This window comes from Agaricus bisporus (assembly GCF_000300575.1).
Source record: "Agaricus bisporus var. bisporus H97 unplaced genomic scaffold AGABI2scaffold_14, whole genome shotgun sequence".
NCBI lineage: Eukaryota > Fungi > Basidiomycota > Agaricomycetes > Agaricales > Agaricaceae > Agaricus > Agaricus bisporus.
Window position 1 is genome coordinate 752,099 of NW_006267349.1, and position 22,558 is coordinate 774,656.

The window sequence follows — 22,558 nt, forward strand, 5'->3', positions numbered from 1 at the left end:
ATACCTTTGGGTGTTTAGGTATATGGTTGTGGTTAAGGTTGGGAAACCGACGGAACGGTCGAAACCTGGGAATAGGGGTAAACGAGATTCACAAATTTTGTTGATGCATTATTTGAATCGGGTGCATTTTGATGCTCCGATGTCGCCGTTGGAATTGGAGGTTTATCATCAGATGAGGAATGTGATTGGGATTGACCCGGCGTTTTATGAGTATATCTTTACGGTTGATGCTGATACGGTGAGTTGTGTTTTCGCCTTTCTGAACGTTTGCTCAAATTCTGTTTTTTTTTTTTTTTTAAGACGGTTACTCCTGGTTCGTTGAATAGACTCGTGGCTTCGTGTGCGGATGATTCAAGTATCATCGGTATCTGTGGGGAGACCAAACTCGAGAATGAGGAAGGATCGTGGTGGACGATGATTCAAGTTTATGAATATTACATTTCGCATCATCTTTCCAAGGCATTTGAATCCCTTTTCGGTTCTGTCACCTGTCTACCGGGTTGTTTCTCACTCTATCGCATTCGCACAGCGGACAAAGGACGACCGATTATCATTTCCAATCGGATCATTGATGAATACGCTGAACCTAACGTGGATACGTTGCACAAGAAGAATTTGTTTTCGTTGGGTGAGGATCGGTATTTGACGACGTTGATGATGAAACATTTTCCGACTTTCAAGACCAAGTTTTGTCCGGATGCAGTTGCGCATACGATGGCGCCGGAGTCGTGGAGAGTTTTGTTTTCGCAGAGGAGGAGGTGGATTAACTCGACGGTGCATAATTTGTGTGAATTGGTGCTTTTGCCCGAGTTGTTTGGGTTTTGTTGTTTTTCGATGAGGTTTTTCGTGTTTATTGATTTGTTGAGTACACTCGTGAGTTGGCTATTCTTTCTTTTTTTTGAGAGAGAGAGAGATTGGCTGATTTGTTGTGGATTTTGGTGATAGATTTTACCTGCGACAGTCGTATACGTGAGTTTTTTTTTTTTTTTTCACTAGCTCTTTGTGATCTGTTGTTTACGGCTCGTGTTAGCTCTTATACCTCGTTATTACGGTTGCCACTCGAGCCGCTGCGTTCCCTCGTATTGCCATTATCATGTTGGCGGTGGTGTATGGTTTACAAGCCATCATCTTTATTTTGAAACGAGAGTTTATGCTTGTCGGTTGGATGGTCGTCTATATCGCCTCGTACGTTTTCATTTTTCTCATGTTTCAAGTCTGCTGGTTTATTTAAGCAAATGGATGTGCAGATACCCGGTTTACAGTTTCTTCCTTCCGGTGTATTCGTTCTGGTGTATGGATGAGTTTAGTTGGGGAAATACGCGTGTTGTTGTTGGGGAAGGGAAGGAGAAGAAGGTGTTGATGAGTGAGGAGGAGAAGTTTGATGAGTCGATGATTCCTCTGAAGAAGTTCAGTGGTGCGTGTTTGATTTTTCCCCATTTCTTGTGTCTTGTGTAGCTGATTCAATCCTTCCGACATAGAATATGAAGCTGAGGCTTGGGAAACTGGAACGAGGCATTCAGATGAAACAGGTTATGATAGCAAACCTCATTCTCGTTATGGTGGTCAAGGCGGTCCTCAGTCTGAAGAATCTCGACATACAGGCTATCATCAAGCATCTCATGCTGGCGACTATTACCGGGATACGAACCTGACGTACAACAACAGCAGTAATCCTAACCTTCGACTCGGTCCTAAGAGTCAAGCTTCGCACAGCAACCTCTCTCATCAAAGTGGACTTGCTCCGGCGCAACAGATGTCACAATATGGTGGTGGTGTGCCACCGCAACTTCCGTTTATGCCTTTTGGCGCCGGGGGTCCTCCATCGGCGCCGGGTTCTGATTATGGAGGCGGGAATGGTACTCCTATGATGCCGATGATGCCGCCGCTTGGATATCAAGGTACGGGGAGTATGTATGGCATGCCGATGGGTATGAATATGGGTATGATGGGCGGTGGTAGCGTTCATGGATCGCAAGTTGGTGGATTTGGTGGTGGACCGCAGCCGATGAATCCGTTTGCTGGGCAGGCAGCGCAGAGGCCGATGTCGACATTTTCGTTTGCGACTAGTGTGAATCCGTTTGCGGGCCCGAGTATGTCAGAGAACCCGACGGATGAGGAATTGTTCCAGGCTTTGAGGAATTATCTTAGCACGCAGGATTTGATGAGTGTTACGAAAAAGTGAGTCACTCTTTTGTTTTTTTTCTACTATATTTGGGCTTGGAATTGAACGCGATTACGTGTTTGTTTAGGACTGCGAGAGAAGCTATGGCTGCTCGCTTCCCTAAGGCGGATCTGTCTTCCAGAAAAGACTTTTTGAATCAGTCTATTGACAGGATTCTTTCGGAATCATAGAGTTTGGTAAACTTGTGGAACACTTTTTTTTCCTTTCTTTTTTTTCATGATGAACAGCATACTGCATCATTTTTTGGAACTATGAATGGACTTTTCGGTTATCGCCTAATGGCTTAGACTCAACTCTCTCTATCTTTCGCCTCGCACGATTTTTCGGACAATATTTGAACCTTAATTATCTATCTTTTCCCTCCTCTTTTTGAGTGGGAGAAAGATAACATAAAAACATTTTTCTTTCTTGCCATTGTATCGAATAAACATATACGTAGCTAGTTTTGGACTATCTTGCACGTTGCTCATACACACACAATCATATAACAAGGTTTACGCTCATTGACAGGAATTAATTCACTCTTTTTTCTCAATTTTCTTTTACTGGTTTGGTAGTTACTGCTCGTGGACTGGGGTTCTCTTTTAGAGTAGATATAAGTAATTTGATTCGGTTGTCTCATTGAAATGCAATTTGAGTTACTTGTGATTGCTACTATGGAATTGAGTCATGTTCATAGTTTTGTTGGACCAACTCTCATTGCCGATGATGAAAATCCTGTCACCACGGATGAGTTGGACACACGGTGCTATTGAGTCGGGTTATTATCTAATGCGAGAGTACGTCGTGAGCCAATGCATTGGGTTTCCCGGAGTGATGATATGAGACACACTGCTCTAATTGATGGAGAGGAAATCGGGGATAAGAATGAGGGTGCGTGTGCAGTAATCGAAGATGTGCGATACCACTGCACAGCCAGAACGCGTATCAAGATATCAGACTTCTTTCCCTGGTGGAAATGGCAAAAGTCCTGATTGGGGCAGATAAGCTTTTAGAGAGAGGATTCTAAGTGGGTCGCGCTGTCTTGTAGAGACGCCGCTCGGTAAATGTGCTCCTGTACTCTCCTTAATTATAACTAATCTTGGAGAACACAGCTTTCCTCACGCGTGGGAATGAGACATCGGAGTGCCTCTATGGTAGTTCTCCCCGTGTTTTACCGTGGTCCAGATTGTGAGATTTGTGAACCCTGCAAGCGGGGTAGGAATGGCCTTGATATATAACGCACAATACAATGATCGGTGGGATTTTTGGGCAAATTGGGGCGGTACGGAAATGTCTATTCTCAGATCTCCCCTCCACCTTCACTCCATTCTAGACGAATCACGCGTCTCTTCCTTTAACCACCACCATCATCCCCATCCTTCTCCCTCCGGGATGCAACTACGGTTTCAACCCCCTACGGATTTGCTTTGTGAATCACTCTCTCGATCCTTAGCAAGTACGCCTACCACCTCCCCATATTTTAGCTCGGATGAGGAAGAAGATACGTCGTTTTTCGGGAGGAAGTATGTTGACAGCCCGGCGTCGCATTCCGATTATGAAGACGAGGAGGAGGCTAATGACAGTGATGCTACACTAGACGATGTGGATCTTGACAAGTTCGGGTCCCCGCTGGAGAGAATACCTCCCTGCGAGCGTCGTGATGGTGCTATTGCTCTGATTGCGGTGGACGCAGACCATGAGTTGGTACACGAGATTATCTACCACCGAGGCATCCCCTGCTCGTCGGACTGCCCGTCGCCGACTTTATCTTCAGAGTCGTCCGTGACATCATCTATCACGTGAGTTTGCTTTTCGACTTGGTTTGTCGGGGATTACCTCGCCCTGCTCAGTGCTCTGACTCTTGAATACATTTAGCGATTACCATGCTATTGTCGATGAATTTCTTAACCGCCCTCGCGACCCGTTTGATGGGCTCAATCCCCAAAACTTTGTGAGCGAACAAATGCTTTCATATACTATCTTCTTAATGGTTCTTGTCAGATCACTTATGACCCCAGTCCTCCCTCTTCTTCGTTGTACGGCGAAACTCCCCTCATGGTCAAGCGAATTCCTCGCGAGTCTACCGAACTGGCTCTTTATCTGCACCTCAATTCGGACCAACTCCGAAACGACCCGTGGAATCCATGCCCACATCTACTGCGAGTGGTAGATCACGATCCGGAATCGGAAAGCTCCTACCTGTTCATGGAACGCTTGAACGAATATAATACGCCTCCGATGACCACGGTATCACACTACCTCGATTTCTTCCGACAGGCCCTGGAGGGGCTATCATTCCTCCATGAGCACGGTATCGTCGGATTCTCTTGTTCTGACCCAAGCTCCTTTATGGCTGACCTGAGTTGCGGCTTTCGATCTCGTAATTCATCTTCCGCTTCCTTACCCCATGCAACTACGTCACAAGATAAATCACAAGATGCTACAACGTCATCTACATCACCACACCTGGGTCGCCGTGAGGACCGCTTCAACCAGCACGATAGCCTTGGTGTACAACTTTTCGACCGGTCCGCGTACCCTGTCAAGTACTATTTCGTCAATCTTACTCGGGCTCGCCGAGTAGAAGAACACCCTCAGGAACAGAAAGAACCTGCTTCACCCACCAAGCATCAAACGCATTCTCATCTTTCCAAACGTGCTTTGCAATATAAACAAGATGTGAAAGACCTTGGCTTATTGTTTGATTGCCGGCTATGTGATTTGCCTTCCGTCGTGTCCAACAAATTCAAGGCGCTCGTCAAGTCGATGACGAGTGGGGGTTTCGGCGCAGAGGATGCGAGGAAGTTGTTTGAAGCATTGAACCGATCGTTGGATTCAGAGGTGTTTGATTTGCCTACAAGGCCTGGTATCGGCAAGCGGAGTGCAAGTTTGAAGCTTGCGCCGCGGCCATGTAGGGGGGATTTCGGTCTTGAGCCTGATAGGGCTTCACTTTCGTCGTGACATGTTTCGTTGTTCTGATCTGTTTTCTTCTCTGTGTATATCACCTTTTTTTTCTTTGTATATATCACTACTTGTATTGTGTCACTTATCTCATACTTGTCCATTCGTCATTTATCTTCTCCTTGCGTCGGAATCGTAATGCGACGCGGATATTATTGTATGAAGCGCAGCAACTTTTTAAAATTATTTCTAATAATAATACATAATAATACAGTGAGATGCCTCCGAGCCGCTGCTCTTGTCATCATATACTTATACTTATCGCAGTGCTTCCTGGAGAAGGCAGGAAATAGAACAAGATCATCATAGCCTTTTTTTACGATGCTCGCCAACCAGATCTATTTTCTGTTTCCTTTTTTTTTTTTTTGGCTTCGCGCCTTCTTGATCGTATTTTTGATCCGAAGTTGAGTTGGGGAGTAAGAGAACCGCGAAGAAAAGAGCAGCACCTGGGCTCACGCGGCCATGCACGGATTGGACGTTATTTTCTGTCGTGTACGTTTGTCCGTTATCTGCTCAAGAAGCGCCGTACCGTGAATTGGGCCGACGGCGGAGATGGTGAGAGCCGTAATTAATGTTGATGGCTATACTTAGTCGTCAATCGTGATTTGTCCCGGGCAAAGGATTTACTTTATACGGAACCCTGTGGAGAATAAATGAATGCGGTCAATAACCATGAAGATATTGAAAGACCTTGAAGGAGTTAGTTTAAAGCATAGATCTGACTCGTTACAACCAAAACGGTAAATTGAAGGCACGGATGAGCCTGAACTCCGCAGTGCAACACGCCGTCGCCATGCAGCTTGGGGCATTGTCCTTGTATGCGTCCCGTGGAGTCCTTTCTACCAGATGTCACAGTCGTTCAGACATTCCCATGGACTTAAGAAGTACGTAAAAAGGCGAAAAACAAAGGCTCATTCAAATTCAGGAAGTCACAACACGAGTAGTATCTATGTACCGAGACCCGGCAGAGGAAGCAACACACATTGAATAAACATCCAATGTGTGCCTTTCTCGGTCGAAACCCATTACATTCCAAAAAGCTTTCATCGAACATCAATTTTCTCCTTCTTCCCTATCGTAAGCCTTCATAGCTTCCAAAATAGCGCGTCCTTCTTCAACGTCGTCAAGGTCCCACGGCTTCAAACCATGTGAATGCATAAAGTTTGGCCAACCACCATAGGCCTTGTAGTATGAGTTGTTGGAGCGAGTGGCTCCGGAATTGGCGTTGGCGTTGGCGTTGTTGTTGCTCGAAGAGCCCTTGTTGTTGTTGGAAGCACGGGAGCTACTTCTGTTGGACTTTGACTGAGAACCGCGAGGCATGGAGCTCGAAATAGAGTTGGCTAGGAGGGGTAAGGGTGATGGAAGAGAAGCCTAAGTGACAGAAACTTACGACAATGAGGTAAGATTCAGGTAGTCGGTGCCTTTCAAACTTTCCACTGTGGTGGATGGAATGAAAGTTGCGATGGAAAAAAAAAAACATACGCCGTTCGGTTTTTATACCCAATGAGTCACGCATGGTCCATGCGCGCGGCGGGGATTGAATTTATGGAACCGGCAGACTATTGGTCGCTGATCGGTAGTGCCGTCTCATTGAACATACTGGTAATTTCTGAAAGACACATCGACGCCGAGTGAGAAAGAAGACAGTCAAACTCTCGATTAGCTCCGGCTGTCAAAGTGTCAAAACGTTGTCAAGGGTACCCTGACAAACGACAAGGGCGTATAATGAAAGTCCCAAGATAATAAATCTATTCCCGAATATTAATATAAAAAAGTCCAGAGTGCATACATGATGTTGCTATATGTCCACTTTATGAAGGTACTACGGTCATGCAAAGAAACAAAAATGTAAGAGCGTAAACGAACGTGAAAGGATCAGCTACCGTAATGACGGGTGAGGAGATATGAAGTACAAAGAGTATTAATTGCTACACAATGAGAGGCAAAAGCAAGGAGTGGGTATGAAGGCGTAAAATTTGAATGATAGTCGTGTATCATGATTGGTACCTTATGGATCTTAAAAGTTGTGGAATGTTGGTTTGGGAATGTTGAGTTAGGCATGTGTATGCGATCTACCGTGAACTTGATGCAAATTTGCGAATTAAAATTTCCCTTGTGTACTAGAAGAAGCCGTCGACTGGGGAAGCTGCGACATGCGATAAGTGTCGCGGCGGGAGAAAACAACACATTCATGGTACGCAGGTGGTGGTCGGTTGAAGGTAATCCGTCGCAAAGCATTTCGCATATAATGCGTTGGGGGTGAGGATGTCGGAGGGAGAAGAGAACCGTATTCTGGTAGTGACGTGCTGGGGTCTTTCGATTCAGTTTGTATGGTGCTGGGGTCTTTCGGTACAGTTTGTATGAGCGGGGGGATTAAAGCATCACCGGCTACTGAGGTGTCGGGACTAGAAACCGTTGGTGAAAGGGTTGCACACCGTGGCGGTCGTCTTATAGTAGGGGGGAAGTCGTTCTCGAGGTCTAGATGAAGCGTCCCACGAGACGTGCGACATCTCCGGCGCCTATGGCAATATTTGTACAAGAGCACAGAGGCAACCAGAAGGGCCAATGCCCCGACGCCGATGCCGATGCCAATGCCAATTGGAACTACCGGCTTGTCGCTGCTTTCCCCGCCCCCCGGTGAAACTAGATAAATGAATTAGGATTGCCATTAAAACAAGCATTCGGCCTACTCACCTGTCGCCGCCAAGGTGACAGTAGTGGTAGCTGAAGTTGCGACAATACTAGCGATAGACGTCGTTGTTCCAGCGGGCCCAGTAGAAACATCGAAAGCCGTCGTTTTGTCCACCACCGTGACTCTGTTATAGCTTGTTGAGAGACAGTTACCAGATTTCAGCAGTAGCTTTTCACTCACATTAAACCATCAATGACAGCCAACTGATCTCCCGGAGCTACTGATATCTTCAATTGATGGGTTTGATCGCTTAGACCCTCCATTCCCCAAATGATCTGTGATTTGACTGTCTCAGGACCTCCGCTAGTAGCTTCCGGTGAGTTAACGTCTCGTAAATCGAGGATCATTGGCGGTCCCGAATCTAATTGGACCTGGGTGGTCACATTGTATGGCCATAATGGAGATGAGAAGTATATAGCAACGCCTAGTTTTTTCACGGTTAGTCTGGAAGAAATGACAGAAAAAAAGGATTGACGTACCTTGGAAAACAAAAACAGCCGAAGCGTCTGGGTGGACAGCGATCATATGCCGCCCTCCAACATCCAACTCTGAAACCGCTGACAATTCCCAGCTCCCCGTATAGCTAATAGCCGCGTCACCATCGTCAACCGTAATATTGGAGAACCGTTGGCAAGCTACTCGATGCCAGCCAAGTATGAAGCCAAACAGAAAAATGAAGAACGAAGAAAAACACGCCATCATTTGTCTCGATGACAGCGGTGGAAGAGGAAAAAAAAAAGGAAGGGGGCGAAGTGGATAATAGACCGTTCTGGCGGGAAAATATATATATTCGGTTCTTCGAGCCTCACGTTGGAATCGGGATATAGGTTCGGGGGGGAGCCGATCACAAGAGTCCCATTTACAGAACAAAGGGATATTTCTGAACCCTTACCGAAGGAGAAACATAGTGACACAGGTGTCCATCCAGGCCTTGAAAAGCTCGCTGGCCCTACAATTTGATAAGAAGTGATCTGTTCTAGCCCAGAAGAACAATAAGGAGGCGTAAGCCCTGCGATAGTCGCGGAAATTTTCTCTTTCTTTGCGGACCCACCAAAGTAAACCGAAGCAAATTTTCCAGCAGGGTGTTCCTGAATTTGTCACTTTAGACAGACCTTCCCAAATAGAATGATGCATTGATCGTGTGATTTCTCTTTCTATTGTTCTCAAGTTGGACTTCGCTGGAGGCCGGATAAATATGGATCAGTCGTCAACAGGTCGTCAGGATCCAGCAAGAACAAAAGAAAAGGAAGCGATTACCATGAGAAATCTATACGGGATTAAATCTTCAGTAGCCGGTTCGCTTCTTGACGTATAGCGTTGTGGGGCCACCAGATAGGGGAGGCGGGTGAGGGGCGGGCACTGTCTCGCTTCTTGTTCTACCGAAATTTCGATAATGTAACAATATAAATTTCAATTGAGTCACTTACTTGTATGACTAGGAATTGAGTGGTGTTGGAGACCGGGTGCATACGACTTGGTTAACGACTGAGCTGTGGCGTGGAGTCTGGACGGTGTAACCGCAAGACCCCGTAATTACGCCGCTGGGTTTGAATCAAGTTTGAATTGCTTATGTAATAGCATCAGACGCCAAGAAAATGACATGCGGTCGGTGGTTGGTAGTTTGGTTACTTTTTACTTTTTACTTTCTTTTCCATGGTTTTAATGACATCGAACACTTGACGACTAGCCCTACCGGGAGCAGGTTTCTCAGTCGACTGTAACCAGTACGACTTGTTTGCTAAATACTTCGGCCACGACCGGCTTCTGAGTGTCTCTCGACTCAACCATACTTCTTTTTACGAGACACAGTTTTGAAAGCCCTTATTATGCCATTGATCCAGTTGCTTTGAGCGACGAAGACCAAGCAGATGAAACGTTCGTACACTGATCGTTGGGTGACATTTAGCGAAACGAACTAAACCATACATTGCAGCATACATACACGAGGATGCAGCAACTAGTGTCAAAAGTAGTCAATCCGTAATAGACCGGGTTGCAGGAAGAAGTAAATACATATATGCAAACACGAAATGGTAAACACCAAAAATGTAAATCCGACAGCAAAGACAAAGAGATAGAAGAAATGTGAGATAGTGCAAAACATAAAGATCACAGCACGAGAAAGCGTGAAGCCAAAATCTATATTTTCATCAAATGGTCATGAGTGGAGAGGGAAAAGATTGACGCAGTATAGCTCACGCCCAACACTGGGGGGCTAAGCGTTCAATTTCAAAGAATCAATGCAAACAACGAATATGGGAGAATAGAAGAAAAGAAGAACAAATCGTCAAACACGTATCACGACCACCATAGCCCTGAAGTTGTGGTGGTCTCATTACCGTCATTTTTCTCCTCCTGGGAGCCAAAGCCTAACTGCCGCGCCATATCCTCACCCCACTCTCCGTCAAGTCCTTCGAGGAATTCGCCATCAGGATCAAATACCCTGACTGGCTGATCATTTCCTTCCCTATCTCTTTCTCTCTCAGCCTCCGCCAGCTCGTTGCTCCATGTCCATTGACTGCCACCAGATTCCGGGCGACCCCAGAATGATGTTGAAGGATATCCGTCTGCAAAGGACATTCCCCAAACGCTCGCACGAGGAGTAGTTTGCTCAGCGTCATTCGGCTCGAGAGCTGACGTTGAAGGTGGCAACTCCTCGATTTCTGGTTCAAGAAGAGAAGAGGTGTCTTCGAAGAGGACAGATGAGACGTCCCTATTGGGGCTCAGATTTCGGGACTCATTTGTATTGGTAGATGTAAACCCAAGTTCTCCTTCCACATCAAAACCAAGAGCATTCCTCCGTTCTGGAGCACGGGACCTACGGAACGTGCCGATGTTGGGTGATAGGGCATCGTCTTCAATGAGCGAAGAAGCTGTCACCCCAACTCCACGAACGACGCTTGCCCATCCTGCTAAAGCTTCCTCAAGTTCCGAGTATTGTTCAGCATTCTCAGTCGGACTACTCCTGGAATGGGACTGAAGAGGTGATGGGACGGGGAGTGGAGGATTCGGCTCGAGATTTATGACGGTAGGCTCAGGAGATGCCGCGAGGCCGCCCCCAAGAACGGTTGAAGGGAGCGATGATGACTCAGGTGCCCTAAAATCGATGATCACTTCTTCATCCGTATCAGATTCCGTATCAGACATCAATCGAATCAGTGGAGGCGGTGGAGGTAACAAAGGGTGGTTCCGAGTTCTTGACGTGCCACCCCATGAAGAAGGTGTATATTCAGCGCTGGGAAATGAGAACTTTTCAGAAGATGTCGAACTGCAGAAGAATGAGTACAAATGAAGGTCTGAATTGTCATGATCAGGTTTTGAAGCATGGCGGGATTCGCTAAGGATTGACCGTCGCGAAAATCTGGAATCCCGCATTATCCTGCATGGCGTCAGTCGAAACCCTAGGGGGTTGCCACTATGCGTCATAAATGAGTAATGGGCAAATATGCCAAGGTATGATCACGTACCAGTAAGCACAACCGATGCCAATCCGCAAACACCCACAGGCCTGCTGCTTGATGACTTTTGATGATACCTTTTCCTTGGCACAGATATCATCAAAATATATTCGGTCAAGCGGCACAACAGCCTCAGTTGCAGAAGTATTAGCAGTCCACATGGGTTGATGGCGTCGATATCGGGGGAAAGCACGCGTGTGCAGGACGGCGCCGCAACCATTTGTGTCGTTGACGGCGGGTGACGTAGGCGCTTGGGAAGATGCGGACTGCGAGGACTGCGGAAGAATAAAAGAAGAGAAAGCAGAAGGGTGTATCGACTCCGCGCCACTCTGCAGGCCGGAGGGAATCTCCAAGGGCCCGCCACATACAAGAGTGTATGATGTGCTCTCCACTGGCAACTTTTCGCCATCTGTCTCCGAGACTATCCTTGTCCTGGACGAATTTGAGTGGTTCCACAAAGGTTGATCAGTTTGTTCGGAGATAGCACGGTGGAAGGGCGACGAGAAGACCATCTCATCGCCAGAATCAGAATCGGAATCCCCTAGCTCAAGGTCATCATCTGATACTTCCAGCATGGGCAAGTGTCTGGGAATATGACGGTATCTGTTCTCGACAATGGTCCACGTGTGCTGAGGAGATTCAGGATGGGTGTCGTCTGAGTGCCGCGGTGAGCGCATACGGCGATACCGGCTGCTGCTCGATGTTCCAGAGGCCTCTATACGCATTGCGCCTCTGCGCCGAAGACGAGAAGTTTCGCCAGTACGTATTAAATCGGATAGAACTATCGAATCGTCGGGAAAGGACTCGCGCTCAGGCGAGAAAAGGAGGTCGTCGACTGAGTCTGGGGAGCGGCTGCGGATGTGGTATGTGATAGGCATTGAATATTAGAAGAATATCTAGTAGTAACAACAAGTTTCGTGATAGCCTTTCTGTCCCAGTCGTGCCGCAGTCGTGGGTGGTGGTCAAGACAAAGACGAACTCAAATTCGGTCAGCCCATGCATAAGGCACGAGTATTACTAAGCAAAAGCAACACTGCCACCCAAGTCTCCGCATCTCCTTCCAAGTTCCCGGCAGACTCAAATTCTCATAGCCGAGCGGACAACACTCTCGGTGCTGCTTTCAGCGTTGCTTTCGCCCATTCACGGAGGTCTTTCCTCAGAATCTTCCCACTGGCACTGTAATCACAGAATGAGACTGCGTTATTGTTACAAAGCCCAGAACACACCTTTTGGGTATCGCGGGGACCGCCACAACGCCTGATGATGGAAAGTTCAGTCAAGAAGTGTCCATCACATCAGAAGTACCGCGCACCTCCCCGTAGGTATTTGTAATAGGCCACCTGACCTCTAATCCAGGCTTCGACGGACTTTTCGAACATGGCCTTTTTCCCGGGCGACTCCAAGATGCTTAAATCCGTGGGTACGACATACGCTCTATTGTCATGAGCGCACTGGAAGAACCCCAGATGATGTCGCTTACCGGGGTAATTCGTTCTTGTCGTATTCATCGATGATGCCAATCACCCCGACATCTGTGATCTGATTATTTTCAAGCAGCACGTCTTCGAGCTCAGCCGGGGCAACTGTTTACCCGCTTTAGCCCTCCTGTTCTTGAATTTGACTCAGGTGACGAACCTTGGTATCCCTTCCGTAGCCATCAATCGTCGATTTCGACTATGATAACAAGACACTCACCTTATACTTGATCATTTCTTTCTTTCGGTCCACCACATAATAATAGCCATCACCATCTCTTCTCATGATGTCGCCAGTCTTGTACCATCGTCCAGATGCAAAATCCGCAGCATTCGCTGCTGGGTTATTGAGATAACCCTGTATGATCTCGTCAGTTATGTTGTGTCAGCTGACATCACACCTTGTCATTCTTACCCTCATAATAGTCGGCCCGCGTACCCACATTTCACCTGCCCGGCCATCTTCCACATCATTTTCGTCGTCATCCACGAGCCGCATTTCAAGGTTCGGCAATAGTTGACCCACGCTTCCGAACTTCCTCTTATGGTCCGGGAAAGGGACCATATGAGTCGGACAAGTGGTTTCTGTCGAGCCACAACCTATTAACAGGAATAAAATGAATCAAAGGTCTCTTTCAAAAAATCATTTCATTGAATTACCTTGGATGAGCTTAACGTCGACTCCTTGGTTAGCCAAGCGTTCAAGTAATCTCTCGGCGACAACGAGGGAGAGCGGTGCAGCCGCCGAGGCAATGGCTTTAAGCGAAGTCATGCGGTAGTGGTCCAACTCTAGGGTAAGATAATCAGCACGCAGGAAAACCAATAACCAACTCTCCTATCCTTACTGGGATATAAGCTCAGAGTCAGAATGATCGGGGGAGCAAGCATGAGGAGAGTCACTTTAAAACGCTCGACATTGCGACAAAAACTTTCAGCATCGAATCCCTGAAACATACAAACGACTGGTTGTCCTCCCATGAACGGTACATTCAGATGCATGATCAATCCTTTAACATTTATTCATAAATCTTGACGTTCAGGCGTCCAGAAGTCGATTGTACTCACCGAAGATGTGGTAGAACGGCATCATACCCAAATGCACATCCCTATCCGACTCCACGGGCTCCCACATTCTTTTAACCATACCCATGACAGTACACACATTTTTATGTGTTGTCTAGAATTCATTTTCTGGTAAGTTCACCGAAAAATATACAAATTTGTTCAATCTCTCTTACCTCCACTCCCTTCGGTCTTCCCTGCATTAAATATCACATGAAAAGGATTCAAAAGCAACGATCCGAAATGACGTACCGTAGTCCCGGAGCTATAGCAGATGTACGCCGTTTCATCCGCCCGATCACCATCAAACTTCTCCTCGGCAGATAATTCACCTTTATGCAATAATCGCCCCAACCACTGCTCGGTAGCGTAATCTCCCTTCGGCAAATTCTCATCCCAGAGTTTATCCATAATCCATATCCGCCTGTCAGCTTCTTTTTCAGATATGTTCACCAGCTTGAACATGGCTTTCACTACTTGGACGAGATCTGGAAAGACGAATACGACGCAAGCTTTGCTGTCTAGCCATTGCCAGGAGAGTTCACGAGGCGTAAGAGCGGAACTTGCAAAAGTCATCCTGAGCCCAGCTGCTAGGCACCTATCATACATGTGAACGATAATTTTTACAAGAATAGGGGACCAAGACGCACCCGAATACAGCTGTAGGCCAAGACATTGTATTCGGGCTGAATATCATGACGGTGTCCCCACGCGCAAGTGGCGAAGATGTTTTGGAGGAGCCGTTCATCGGTGATAGAAGAAGGTTATTCCTGAGTCCATATCCAAGTTTTAACGCTAGTGTCTTCAGTTTTCGTCTTGAAATACTGATTTCAGAGTCCGCGTCAACGAAAGCTACATCGTCCGGGTCGTATAAATGATATCGTGTCTCCATGAGGTACGTGAAGATTGACTCCCGTACAACAGCTGTCGTGGGCAAACTTGAACGATAAATTCTAGGTTGTTGGCCAGTAGTCATAGCGGTGAAAATTCCAGTACAAGTCCAAAAGTACAGTCTAAAGCGTTGAAAGAGAGGGTAAGGAGTAAAAAGTGATGAAAAACACACTATGGTAACCTATTTAAGTGAACAGACAGCATCATACCTTGTGCCGCTGTCGGCGCATTTGAAATTTCATGATGTCTGTCAAACACATATACGGAATTGGCTGGTAACGGTTTAAGTGGTATAAGTTTAGCCAGCTCAGGGTATTTAGCTGGGATCTGTCATGGAATTGTGATTGTCACTGTGAGCGTGAGTATAACATCAAACGTTCGCGCGCTATCAGAGGGCTCAGCGCTCAGCTATGGGAAGTGACGAGGAAGAGATATACAAAACTTTACGGAACAGTGGTGTGACCACACTCCGATCCCTGTGCTGGAGCTGGACATATCCGCATGCGGAGCGTTATCAACGCTTTAAATCCTCTTCAGTCTCCTTTTTGGTAATTACCGAACACAGGATTTGGAGAGTAGATACAGCACGGCTGACGGGCCGGTACGTAGAACTGAATGATTCAACGCTTTTGCTCCTGTCGCAATGCAATTCTTGGCTGACATGATTGCAGTCTCATAGGTACAAGCGAGTGTCAATCAACTTTCTATCCTGGCTGTTTAATCCCATGCCTTGTACATTTTTGACAGGCCAAACAGAGTTCACGGAAAAATCAGATGGCATTTCGCACTTCTATCTATCGCTTCTAGGCCAAGAACTGCTGGTTAGGCTTGCGACCCATCGGCGAATTCTAACTCACATTAGTATTCAGAAAAAGTAGATAACAACACGCGCGAGCTCTACTGCATGCGACCACCCAATAAATTTAGCAGATTTGCATCGGATTATATCCTGCCAAGGGATTGGTCGATTTGGGAAGTCTGAAGGGAAGATTTCTGCGCTTCAGATATAGAAACTTAGTCCCCAAGCTACATATCTTGAAGCATAACGCCCTGAGAGCTTCTCTGATAGACCCGGCAAGCCCGACATGAGACATTGTAATGTGTTCCCTGCTAAAGTATCTCTATTCTATATCGGTTTGTAACTTCAAGGACACCTGATTCATCTAGCCTAATCTTTTCGTGACCTTCTACTTTCATTATTCGGGACTATCTGCGAGCCCCGAGTTTTATTTGAGATCAGTCTCTACTTTTAATGTGATGTGAGCTTGGCTTGAGTCGATTAAGCATTGCAGTGATGATCTTGAGTATGAGCGAAGTTTTAATCATATAGGCCTTAAAGGATTTCGTGACCGACCCCGACCCAGTGAGATATCGAGATCTCTACATAGGATAAGATAAAAACTATTCTTCTTCGCGGAGAAGTTCGTTTCTTCATCCCCCTCCCTTCACTCTTGCCGATGAGGTCGCACGTATGACAAAGAATGTCGTAATGTCAGGATTAGAGTGAACGTCGTTTCTAATGTGCCGACATGTTGGTTGCCGGTTTTAACGGAGAAAATGAAGTCCGACACATCTGATCCATTGTGCCACATGCATGATCATCATTTGATCCTGCGAGTAACTGCTTACGTCCTTCCGGGTAAGTATGGTCTGCCAATATCTGCTACCCACTCCCCAATCGCTCGTACTGCCGCTGAAGGACCAGGGGGGTTTTATGAGAGTGTTATCAAGTTAAATCTTCAATGAAGATCTTAATCTTAATCTCCAGCATGGCCTGGGCGCAGACGCAATATAAATACATGAAACGAAGTAGGATACATGTTGAGATTGCCTCAGTCATTATCGGCCACAAGTTTGTGCGACATACTGTAATCAGCGACTGATCATTAGTTTAATTTTCAGGGTCGTGGCGAATGAAAACTGGGCATTCTCGATATTTACAAAGATCTCCTCTCTAAGTGACTGTGACAGAGCCTGAGGTTCTACCCCTTGAGAGCCCCACAACTTCAGTAATATGAACAGTCTGCCAGCGATTGTCGTACCTTTTGCGAACACAGCCGTTGAGTAGGGTAAGGGTAATCCTTCGGCGCTCACCCTCTGATACAAATTAAGCTAGCAACGAGGCAAGAGATGTCAGATTCACCGATCCCGGACGTGGTTTAACCCTGCAATTATGGACTGATGGTCACCTATATGTATTACCCTCCACATGTCCGGGATCGGCACCTCTTGCAATGATGAGGTACATTCTACTGAGAAAGGCCTTGTCCCGCGGTGTCCGGAGAAATCCGAGTCCCCCCGTCCATTTTGGACCTCCCAATCCACATCCTGTACAATGTATATAATGTCTTCTTTCGTTTCGCCTAGCATGCTGGTGAGTTTCAAATGAAGTAGCTCCCAAGTGAGCATTTTTCTGTTGTTGGCATTGATATAGCAATCCGAGAAGCCTCACAACGGGAGATTGCGTTGGATCAAGATACACACTTCACGATCATTGAATTGAAATCAATCTCATGGGGTTAAGCCTCTTGGCGAAAGACGGGACTGGACGAAGCTGCTAGGAAACGTAACGCCTCGCTTAAAACCGCCCAAGTGTCTCTCGAATCTTCTGCGTTGGCATGCTCAACTGGCAGGCCTTCAAGCTTCAAGTTTCGCAAATCCACGGGTGATACTACTTGCGTCGGACCCATAAATACGAACGTCAAAACTATCAATCACAGATGTAGGTTCGGAGGGAGCGTTGAAGAAAGTCAATAGGTTCAACGGCGTAATTCTGCGCATAAACTAGTGCGGGAATTCATATATGATTTCGTGAGTTTGGGTGTTCTTCGTTCTTGGTTTCGTAAGGTAGAGGATGACTCTGATTTTCACGCCGCTTCAGACAGTGACTGGGCCCTTCCTTAATCAGCCAGAACCGTTGTTGAAATAACTCGTGGCCAGGTCGAGGAGTCCGGTACAGTCATCGTATTCGCCAACCTTGGGGTACCCATCTCAGCCGCGTATTTTTCAATGTCTTCAAGGATTCAGTAAATCATTGGAGTCGGCTTTCATAAGGACTAATGGAGGGTTGCCGTGTGCAGGTATACGGTCAGAGCTGTGTGTGAAATTCTCTCCACTCAAACGTTTTATAATCGTCATCGTACGCTAACTGTTGTGATGTTTCTCATATCTAGCATTGTGGCACTGGGAGGAGTCAATAATCCCAATCCCCGAGATGCCATATATCTCTCCTTAATACATTGATCCCCGGCTTATAACTCCACGGGCCATTTTGGCAGTCCACAACATACACCGCATCATTTATTATCAATAGCTTTCGGAAGATCTGGGGACATATATCACAAAGGCAGATATACTCGAAACTTGTCATTCGGAGTGAGACCGAGAATTGTTCAGCCGAGAAACACTCAAATAGTCCGACGTCTTCCTTGGCAGGCTTGATAAAAAGTTTCATTTGTCGTAAAAGAATGTTTTCCAAGACGTAGATTTTGTAATATCGAGCGGGGTTTCTACGTAACGAGTTCAGACACAAGCTTGCGAACCGGAACCCAGAGTCAAACGTTCATTATTGGGTGACGTTTAAACATAAACCAGAAGCAAACGAGGTGGTTGTCAACGGAACGTCGCGAAAGGGTGGATGCAGGCGGGTACGGCTACGGGTGGGGAAAATGCGACTTACCCACAGCCGTCAGGGTCAGCCACACGCAAGTGATATAACCGACAGGTTCTCAACATGCGCGAGATCTTGAAATATTATGTGTTTGGCGTTGGTCTCATAATTGGCGAGCTTACACGGTTACATAGCCTCTCTTCGAAACCACCGGCATGGTCAACCGTATATTACATAGTCGGACGTCGTGCAAGAGTAGGTGCGTCGCCATCGTGGACCGCTGTTCAAGTCTAGAGCACTTGAATGAAATATCTGTGACGACAGCTGAACGTTCTGTGGCAGGAGGGCCGGGGGCCACGCCGTGATGTTGAGGACTACTACCGGGTCGGCTAATACAATCCGAAATGAAAGCCTCGAGGCCTTGAAGCCTAAGAGGACGAACTTTTACAAGAGACATTCGCCAAAATTGAACGTTGAGAATCAAAAATTATAAGGTATTCTTATCCAGATGGAACCTCGACGGTGCTCAATATTTCGAATAGTCCAAGTCTGACCTGCTCGAAAAAAAGTTGCGGTGTTTGATAGTTTCCCATACGACTGGTCAATGGATGCAACGCCCGTATGGGTATGGCAATGAGGAGTCCAGAAGAAACTTTTGACCTTCATTTGTCAAAGGGAATGGTGTGTGGTTCACACAGCCCTGCCAGCTATCAGTGCGAAGAAGAGGTTTGCTGTGTTGACGCATGTTAGGACCCCACCGCATCAACAAATGCACCGTTAGCTCATTCTAAGTTTACGGTTTTACGGCCATGCTGCCTCCACCATGCTGTTTTGTTGGCGCGGGAATCCTTGATATATTACAAGTGCCTATTCAACGAGAACTTCGCTAACTCTTTCGCCCCATCACTCATCCTGATAGTTCATATGCTTCTCCCTCTCTTCTTCGTGCTCTTTCAACTTGTATCATGGACACAATGCCGACAGAATATCACTCTGGACGATAATGATACCAAGCTCCAGTATACAGGTGGATGGGGTCAATCCGCATCAACTGATCTCGACTACGGTGGATCACATGCTTTGACGTCGAACACGACGGCAGAGGCAGTATTACAGTTCACTGGTGAATTTCCTTTTGCTTTAAGAATGAACGATCACAGACTGACATCCACGTAACTCAGGTGTTGCCGTATATTTTATGTCGCCCTTATGGCCGTACGCGGTGTCGACGGCACTTACACTGGATTCTCGTCCAACGATTACCGTCGATCTTACAGATCATAATACCCCAGATACGGGAGGGGGTATAGAAACTGTTTCATCCAGTGTCGTGTGGAGTGCAGAAAATCTCCAAAATACGAACCACACCCTCCGGATCTCCGTTGGAAGAGGCGAATTGTTCGCCATAGTTGATGGAATCATGTACGTTGACATTGCGCCTGTTCTCATCACGTTTACTTACGTCTTCCTTTTCCTCCCCGCAGATACACTGTTCTAGATCCCGGTGAATCAGAGACTGGTGCTTCTGGTGATCGCCACAATCGAGTTGTCATCATCGTACTGGCCACATTACTGGGCATCCTTGGTCTCCTTCTGCTTATCATCATCATATGGCTATGCCTCCGAAAACAAAACTCATCAGGTTCGAGGACCAGGAGAAGATCATTAACGACTTCAGAAAAGTGGGGGGGTGCTGCACACGACGATGCTTCAGTCGCCGACCCAGCACTTCGCGGCTCGCTTCAGAGTCCGCCCTTGAGCCCTTCGACGGCACCGCACACACTCCCGCCACCGAGTAGGCCTGACAGCAACTATAATCCGCGAGAGACCACCGTATGGTCTACATCATCAGTTGGGGGTCCCGGAGTTCCAAATATGACTGGTGTGGGCGCCAGTGCGAGGAATTCAAATGCCTTTAGCTCTCACCACGGTGATCCGACGCACTCGACGAGCCACTTCGCAATGGGATCTCAAGGAGATTTTGCAGATCCTCACGAGACACGACCTTACTTAAACCCCAACCGCGGAACAAGGCTTCCCAATATCTGATGCGCCCATGTTCCAGAGTCACCACTCTCCCTCCAACATGATAGTTGTGCTTGCCCTGTCATACTATATACGTACTATATCTTAAGAACACCGTCATACTGACTCCGATCGAGCTTGTTCATGATTTCGAGCGGGTGTCGATCAAAAACCATCAGGTTGACAATATCGGTTGAAACTGGAATCTTTATGTATCTCATACAGGTGTCTTTGTCTAGAATTTTAGGCTGTAGGTTAATATAAGCTGTAAAGGAATATTATATCTCGATAACACAAACAGACGATGATGAGCATCCGCCTATTGGTTACTGGGGAACGCGGTATGCAAACACATTGGTTTTGGGCGTAGGTCAGAAGCAGATGATAAGACTATCTCAGGCTACAGCCGCGAGATTCACATCCTTCTACTACTCTAATACAGATGCCCTCTTAGTAGTCGCCTATTCACGATCTATAAGTCACAAGTGCATGAGTCACTGTCACTGCACGGATCATGATGGAGAGTGTTGTTTTGCATCGGCATTTACTAAAAAAACTCTTTCCTTGACAGTGCGTTTGTTGTATTCCTGCCAGTTAGACCCTTTATGTTGACAGCCGGGCTCGGAGTTCATTCCCAGTGTCCCACTGTGGACGACCGAACTCTCAAAGTGGAAGAGAGACTGACCAGTGCACAACTGGTAATCAACTTCGAGTACTAGTGCTAAAATGCAGGTGGTGAAGTACAGTAAATAAAAGAATGAGACCAATACGAAGACGGGCCTGAATCTGCCCGCCGCTTGTACGCCCCCCAATTGCTGACTAATTAGTTACGTGGATATTTTGCTTGTAGTCTCTTTTTTTTTTTTTTTTTTTTTTTTTTTTTTTTTTTTTTTTGGTGGAGCCTTTCTTGAGACCTTTGACAGCTGACGACCAGCCTCTACTATGCCCGCATAGTATGGGTCAGCTTCTCGGGTCGGCTAGAGATCGTTTTGGGTAACGGATGTACGAGATTTCCACCCCTGGGAAAATGCTTTAAGCACTTCCCGTAGGGATATTTGCGTGTGGGACTCCATTTCTAAAGAAAAGTCTACCCACTAAAAACCCAGGTATATTTTCTGGCGGGTTGTTGAAATTATATTCGTTTTCTAGGATACCTTCCCATGTATCTGAGGCTGTTTTCTTATCGAGAGCTTTTTTACTGAAACGTTTCGTGTCTGTTAGTATTATATCCATGCGAATTTTGTGATTCATTTTAAGTTCCAGTTGTTTCAGTGCTCTCCTCATTGCGGGCTCTTGGTGGCTGGGGGTGTCACCATTGATTACTTTTTCGCATCTCAGTTTCCATATTAGGTGTGCGCACTCTGTGATTAGGATATGGTAGAGTCGCGTTTTACCTTCGTCCGGTTTGTTGTTTCGGTTTTTTATAATCACCGAGTTTATGCCCATTATCTCACCTATTTTTGGGGCTTGCCACGTTCCCCCTTTTGCCGTCCAGATTTTCCCTGCGGCTTCCCATATTGCTTTGCGTTCTGGTGTTGAGCATTCAGTCAGAATATGTTCCATTGAGTCTTCTACTTGGCATTCTCGGCAGGTCTCTCTGCTTGAGAGCTCTTCGTCCGTACAGTGGGCCCATTTTTTCCCCAGGTAGTATGTCGCTTTGATTATTTTGTATATGAACTCTCTATGTTTCTTGTTTATTCTTTTAGCTTTCTTCAGTGCTGTCCAGATTTTTCCAGCAGGGGTCGTTTGTTTGTACTTTCTTTTTAGCTCTAACGTTATTTTCGCAATGTTTAGTTTCGATGTTTTCGATTCTTTTGGTTTTTCGTTCTCTCGTATGAGGCTGTGTATTTCGGCTTGCGAGAGGCCTGCTAGTCGCGCACCAATTGGGCTGTACGCCTCGGGGGTTAGAGGGTCTTCGAGTGTTTCTTCGTGATTACTTGAGGCTATTGCCATCTCGGCTAGCTCTTTCGCTTCTGCTATGTATCCTTGCTCGACGCCTTTGTCTACCCATGAGAATACGGTCCGGCCTTTCCTGTTCCTGAGCCTGGTTATGATTTTCTTTATTAGTATCTTGTTCGGGGCGCCTAGCCATCCTTTGTCTTCCCAGGATTTAAATTTTTCTGTCAGGGCTTCGAAGATTTGTTTTGAGGACGTATGGATGTTTATATTTTCGTAGTTATTGGTGTATTCAAGTGTTCTTTTTAGTGTTAGGAGGGTGAT

General features: G+C 46.5%; 7 protein-coding genes across 7 annotated transcripts; 3 read left to right on the forward strand and 4 right to left on the reverse strand.

The window, feature by feature from the left end:
- The first annotated feature begins 10 nt into the window (after positions 1-10).
- Positions 11-2,378, forward strand: AGABI2DRAFT_212165 (hypothetical protein). Its single transcript, XM_006456877.1, has 7 exons — positions 11-238; positions 301-873; positions 946-969; positions 1,031-1,185; positions 1,248-1,414; positions 1,479-2,178; positions 2,250-2,378. The coding sequence occupies exons 1-7, from the start codon at positions 23-25 to the stop codon at positions 2,350-2,352; spliced, it is 1,938 nt and encodes a 645-aa protein (XP_006456940.1). The 5' UTR covers positions 11-22; the 3' UTR covers positions 2,353-2,378.
- A 1,178-nt stretch (positions 2,379-3,556) lies between these two features.
- On the forward strand, positions 3,557-5,337 carry AGABI2DRAFT_188717 (hypothetical protein; the record flags this gene model as incomplete). Its single annotated transcript, XM_006456878.1, has 3 exons — positions 3,557-3,963; positions 4,040-4,115; positions 4,166-5,337. 3 exons carry the CDS (start codon positions 3,557-3,559, stop codon positions 5,123-5,125), a joined length of 1,443 nt encoding a protein of 480 aa, XP_006456941.1. The 3' UTR covers positions 5,126-5,337.
- A 683-nt stretch (positions 5,338-6,020) lies between these two features.
- Positions 6,021-6,581, reverse strand: AGABI2DRAFT_195889 (hypothetical protein). Its single transcript, XM_006456879.1, has 2 exons — positions 6,516-6,581; positions 6,021-6,465 (listed from the first exon to the last, which is right to left on the reverse strand). Exon 2 carries the CDS (start codon positions 6,443-6,445, stop codon positions 6,179-6,181), a length of 267 nt encoding a protein of 88 aa, XP_006456942.1. The 5' UTR covers positions 6,446-6,465; positions 6,516-6,581; the 3' UTR covers positions 6,021-6,178.
- A 409-nt stretch (positions 6,582-6,990) lies between these two features.
- AGABI2DRAFT_181357 (hypothetical protein) lies at positions 6,991-8,519 on the reverse strand (the record flags this gene model as incomplete). The annotated part of the gene is made up of 4 exons (XM_006456880.1): positions 6,991-7,768; positions 7,820-7,941; positions 7,998-8,241; positions 8,297-8,519. The coding sequence occupies 4 exons, from the start codon at positions 8,517-8,519 to the stop codon at positions 7,227-7,229; spliced, it is 1,131 nt and encodes a 376-aa protein (XP_006456943.1). The 3' UTR covers positions 6,991-7,226.
- Positions 8,520-9,765: 1,246 nt separating this feature from the next.
- AGABI2DRAFT_195891 (hypothetical protein) lies at positions 9,766-11,320 on the reverse strand. Its single transcript, XM_006456881.1, has 2 exons — positions 11,285-11,320; positions 9,766-11,232 (listed from the first exon to the last, which is right to left on the reverse strand). The coding sequence occupies exon 2, from the start codon at positions 11,190-11,192 to the stop codon at positions 10,116-10,118; it is 1,077 nt and encodes a 358-aa protein (XP_006456944.1). The 5' UTR covers positions 11,193-11,232; positions 11,285-11,320; the 3' UTR covers positions 9,766-10,115.
- Positions 11,321-11,910: 590 nt separating this feature from the next.
- Positions 11,911-14,788, reverse strand: AGABI2DRAFT_212169 (acyl-CoA synthetase; the record flags this gene model as incomplete). Its single annotated transcript, XM_006456882.1, has 13 exons — positions 11,911-12,451; positions 12,502-12,532; positions 12,588-12,709; positions 12,756-12,858; positions 12,911-12,920; positions 12,971-13,108; positions 13,166-13,350; positions 13,411-13,539; positions 13,596-13,757; positions 13,816-13,927; positions 13,989-14,009; positions 14,065-14,410; positions 14,463-14,788. 13 exons carry the CDS (start codon positions 14,786-14,788, stop codon positions 12,361-12,363), a joined length of 1,776 nt encoding a protein of 591 aa, XP_006456945.1. The 3' UTR covers positions 11,911-12,360.
- A 4,338-nt stretch (positions 14,789-19,126) lies between these two features.
- AGABI2DRAFT_195893 (hypothetical protein) lies at positions 19,127-20,805 on the forward strand. The gene is made up of 3 exons (XM_006456883.1): positions 19,127-19,436; positions 19,495-19,735; positions 19,798-20,805. The coding sequence occupies exons 1-3, from the start codon at positions 19,238-19,240 to the stop codon at positions 20,360-20,362; spliced, it is 1,005 nt and encodes a 334-aa protein (XP_006456946.1). The 5' UTR covers positions 19,127-19,237; the 3' UTR covers positions 20,363-20,805.
- Positions 20,806-22,558: the final 1,753 nt, after the last annotated feature.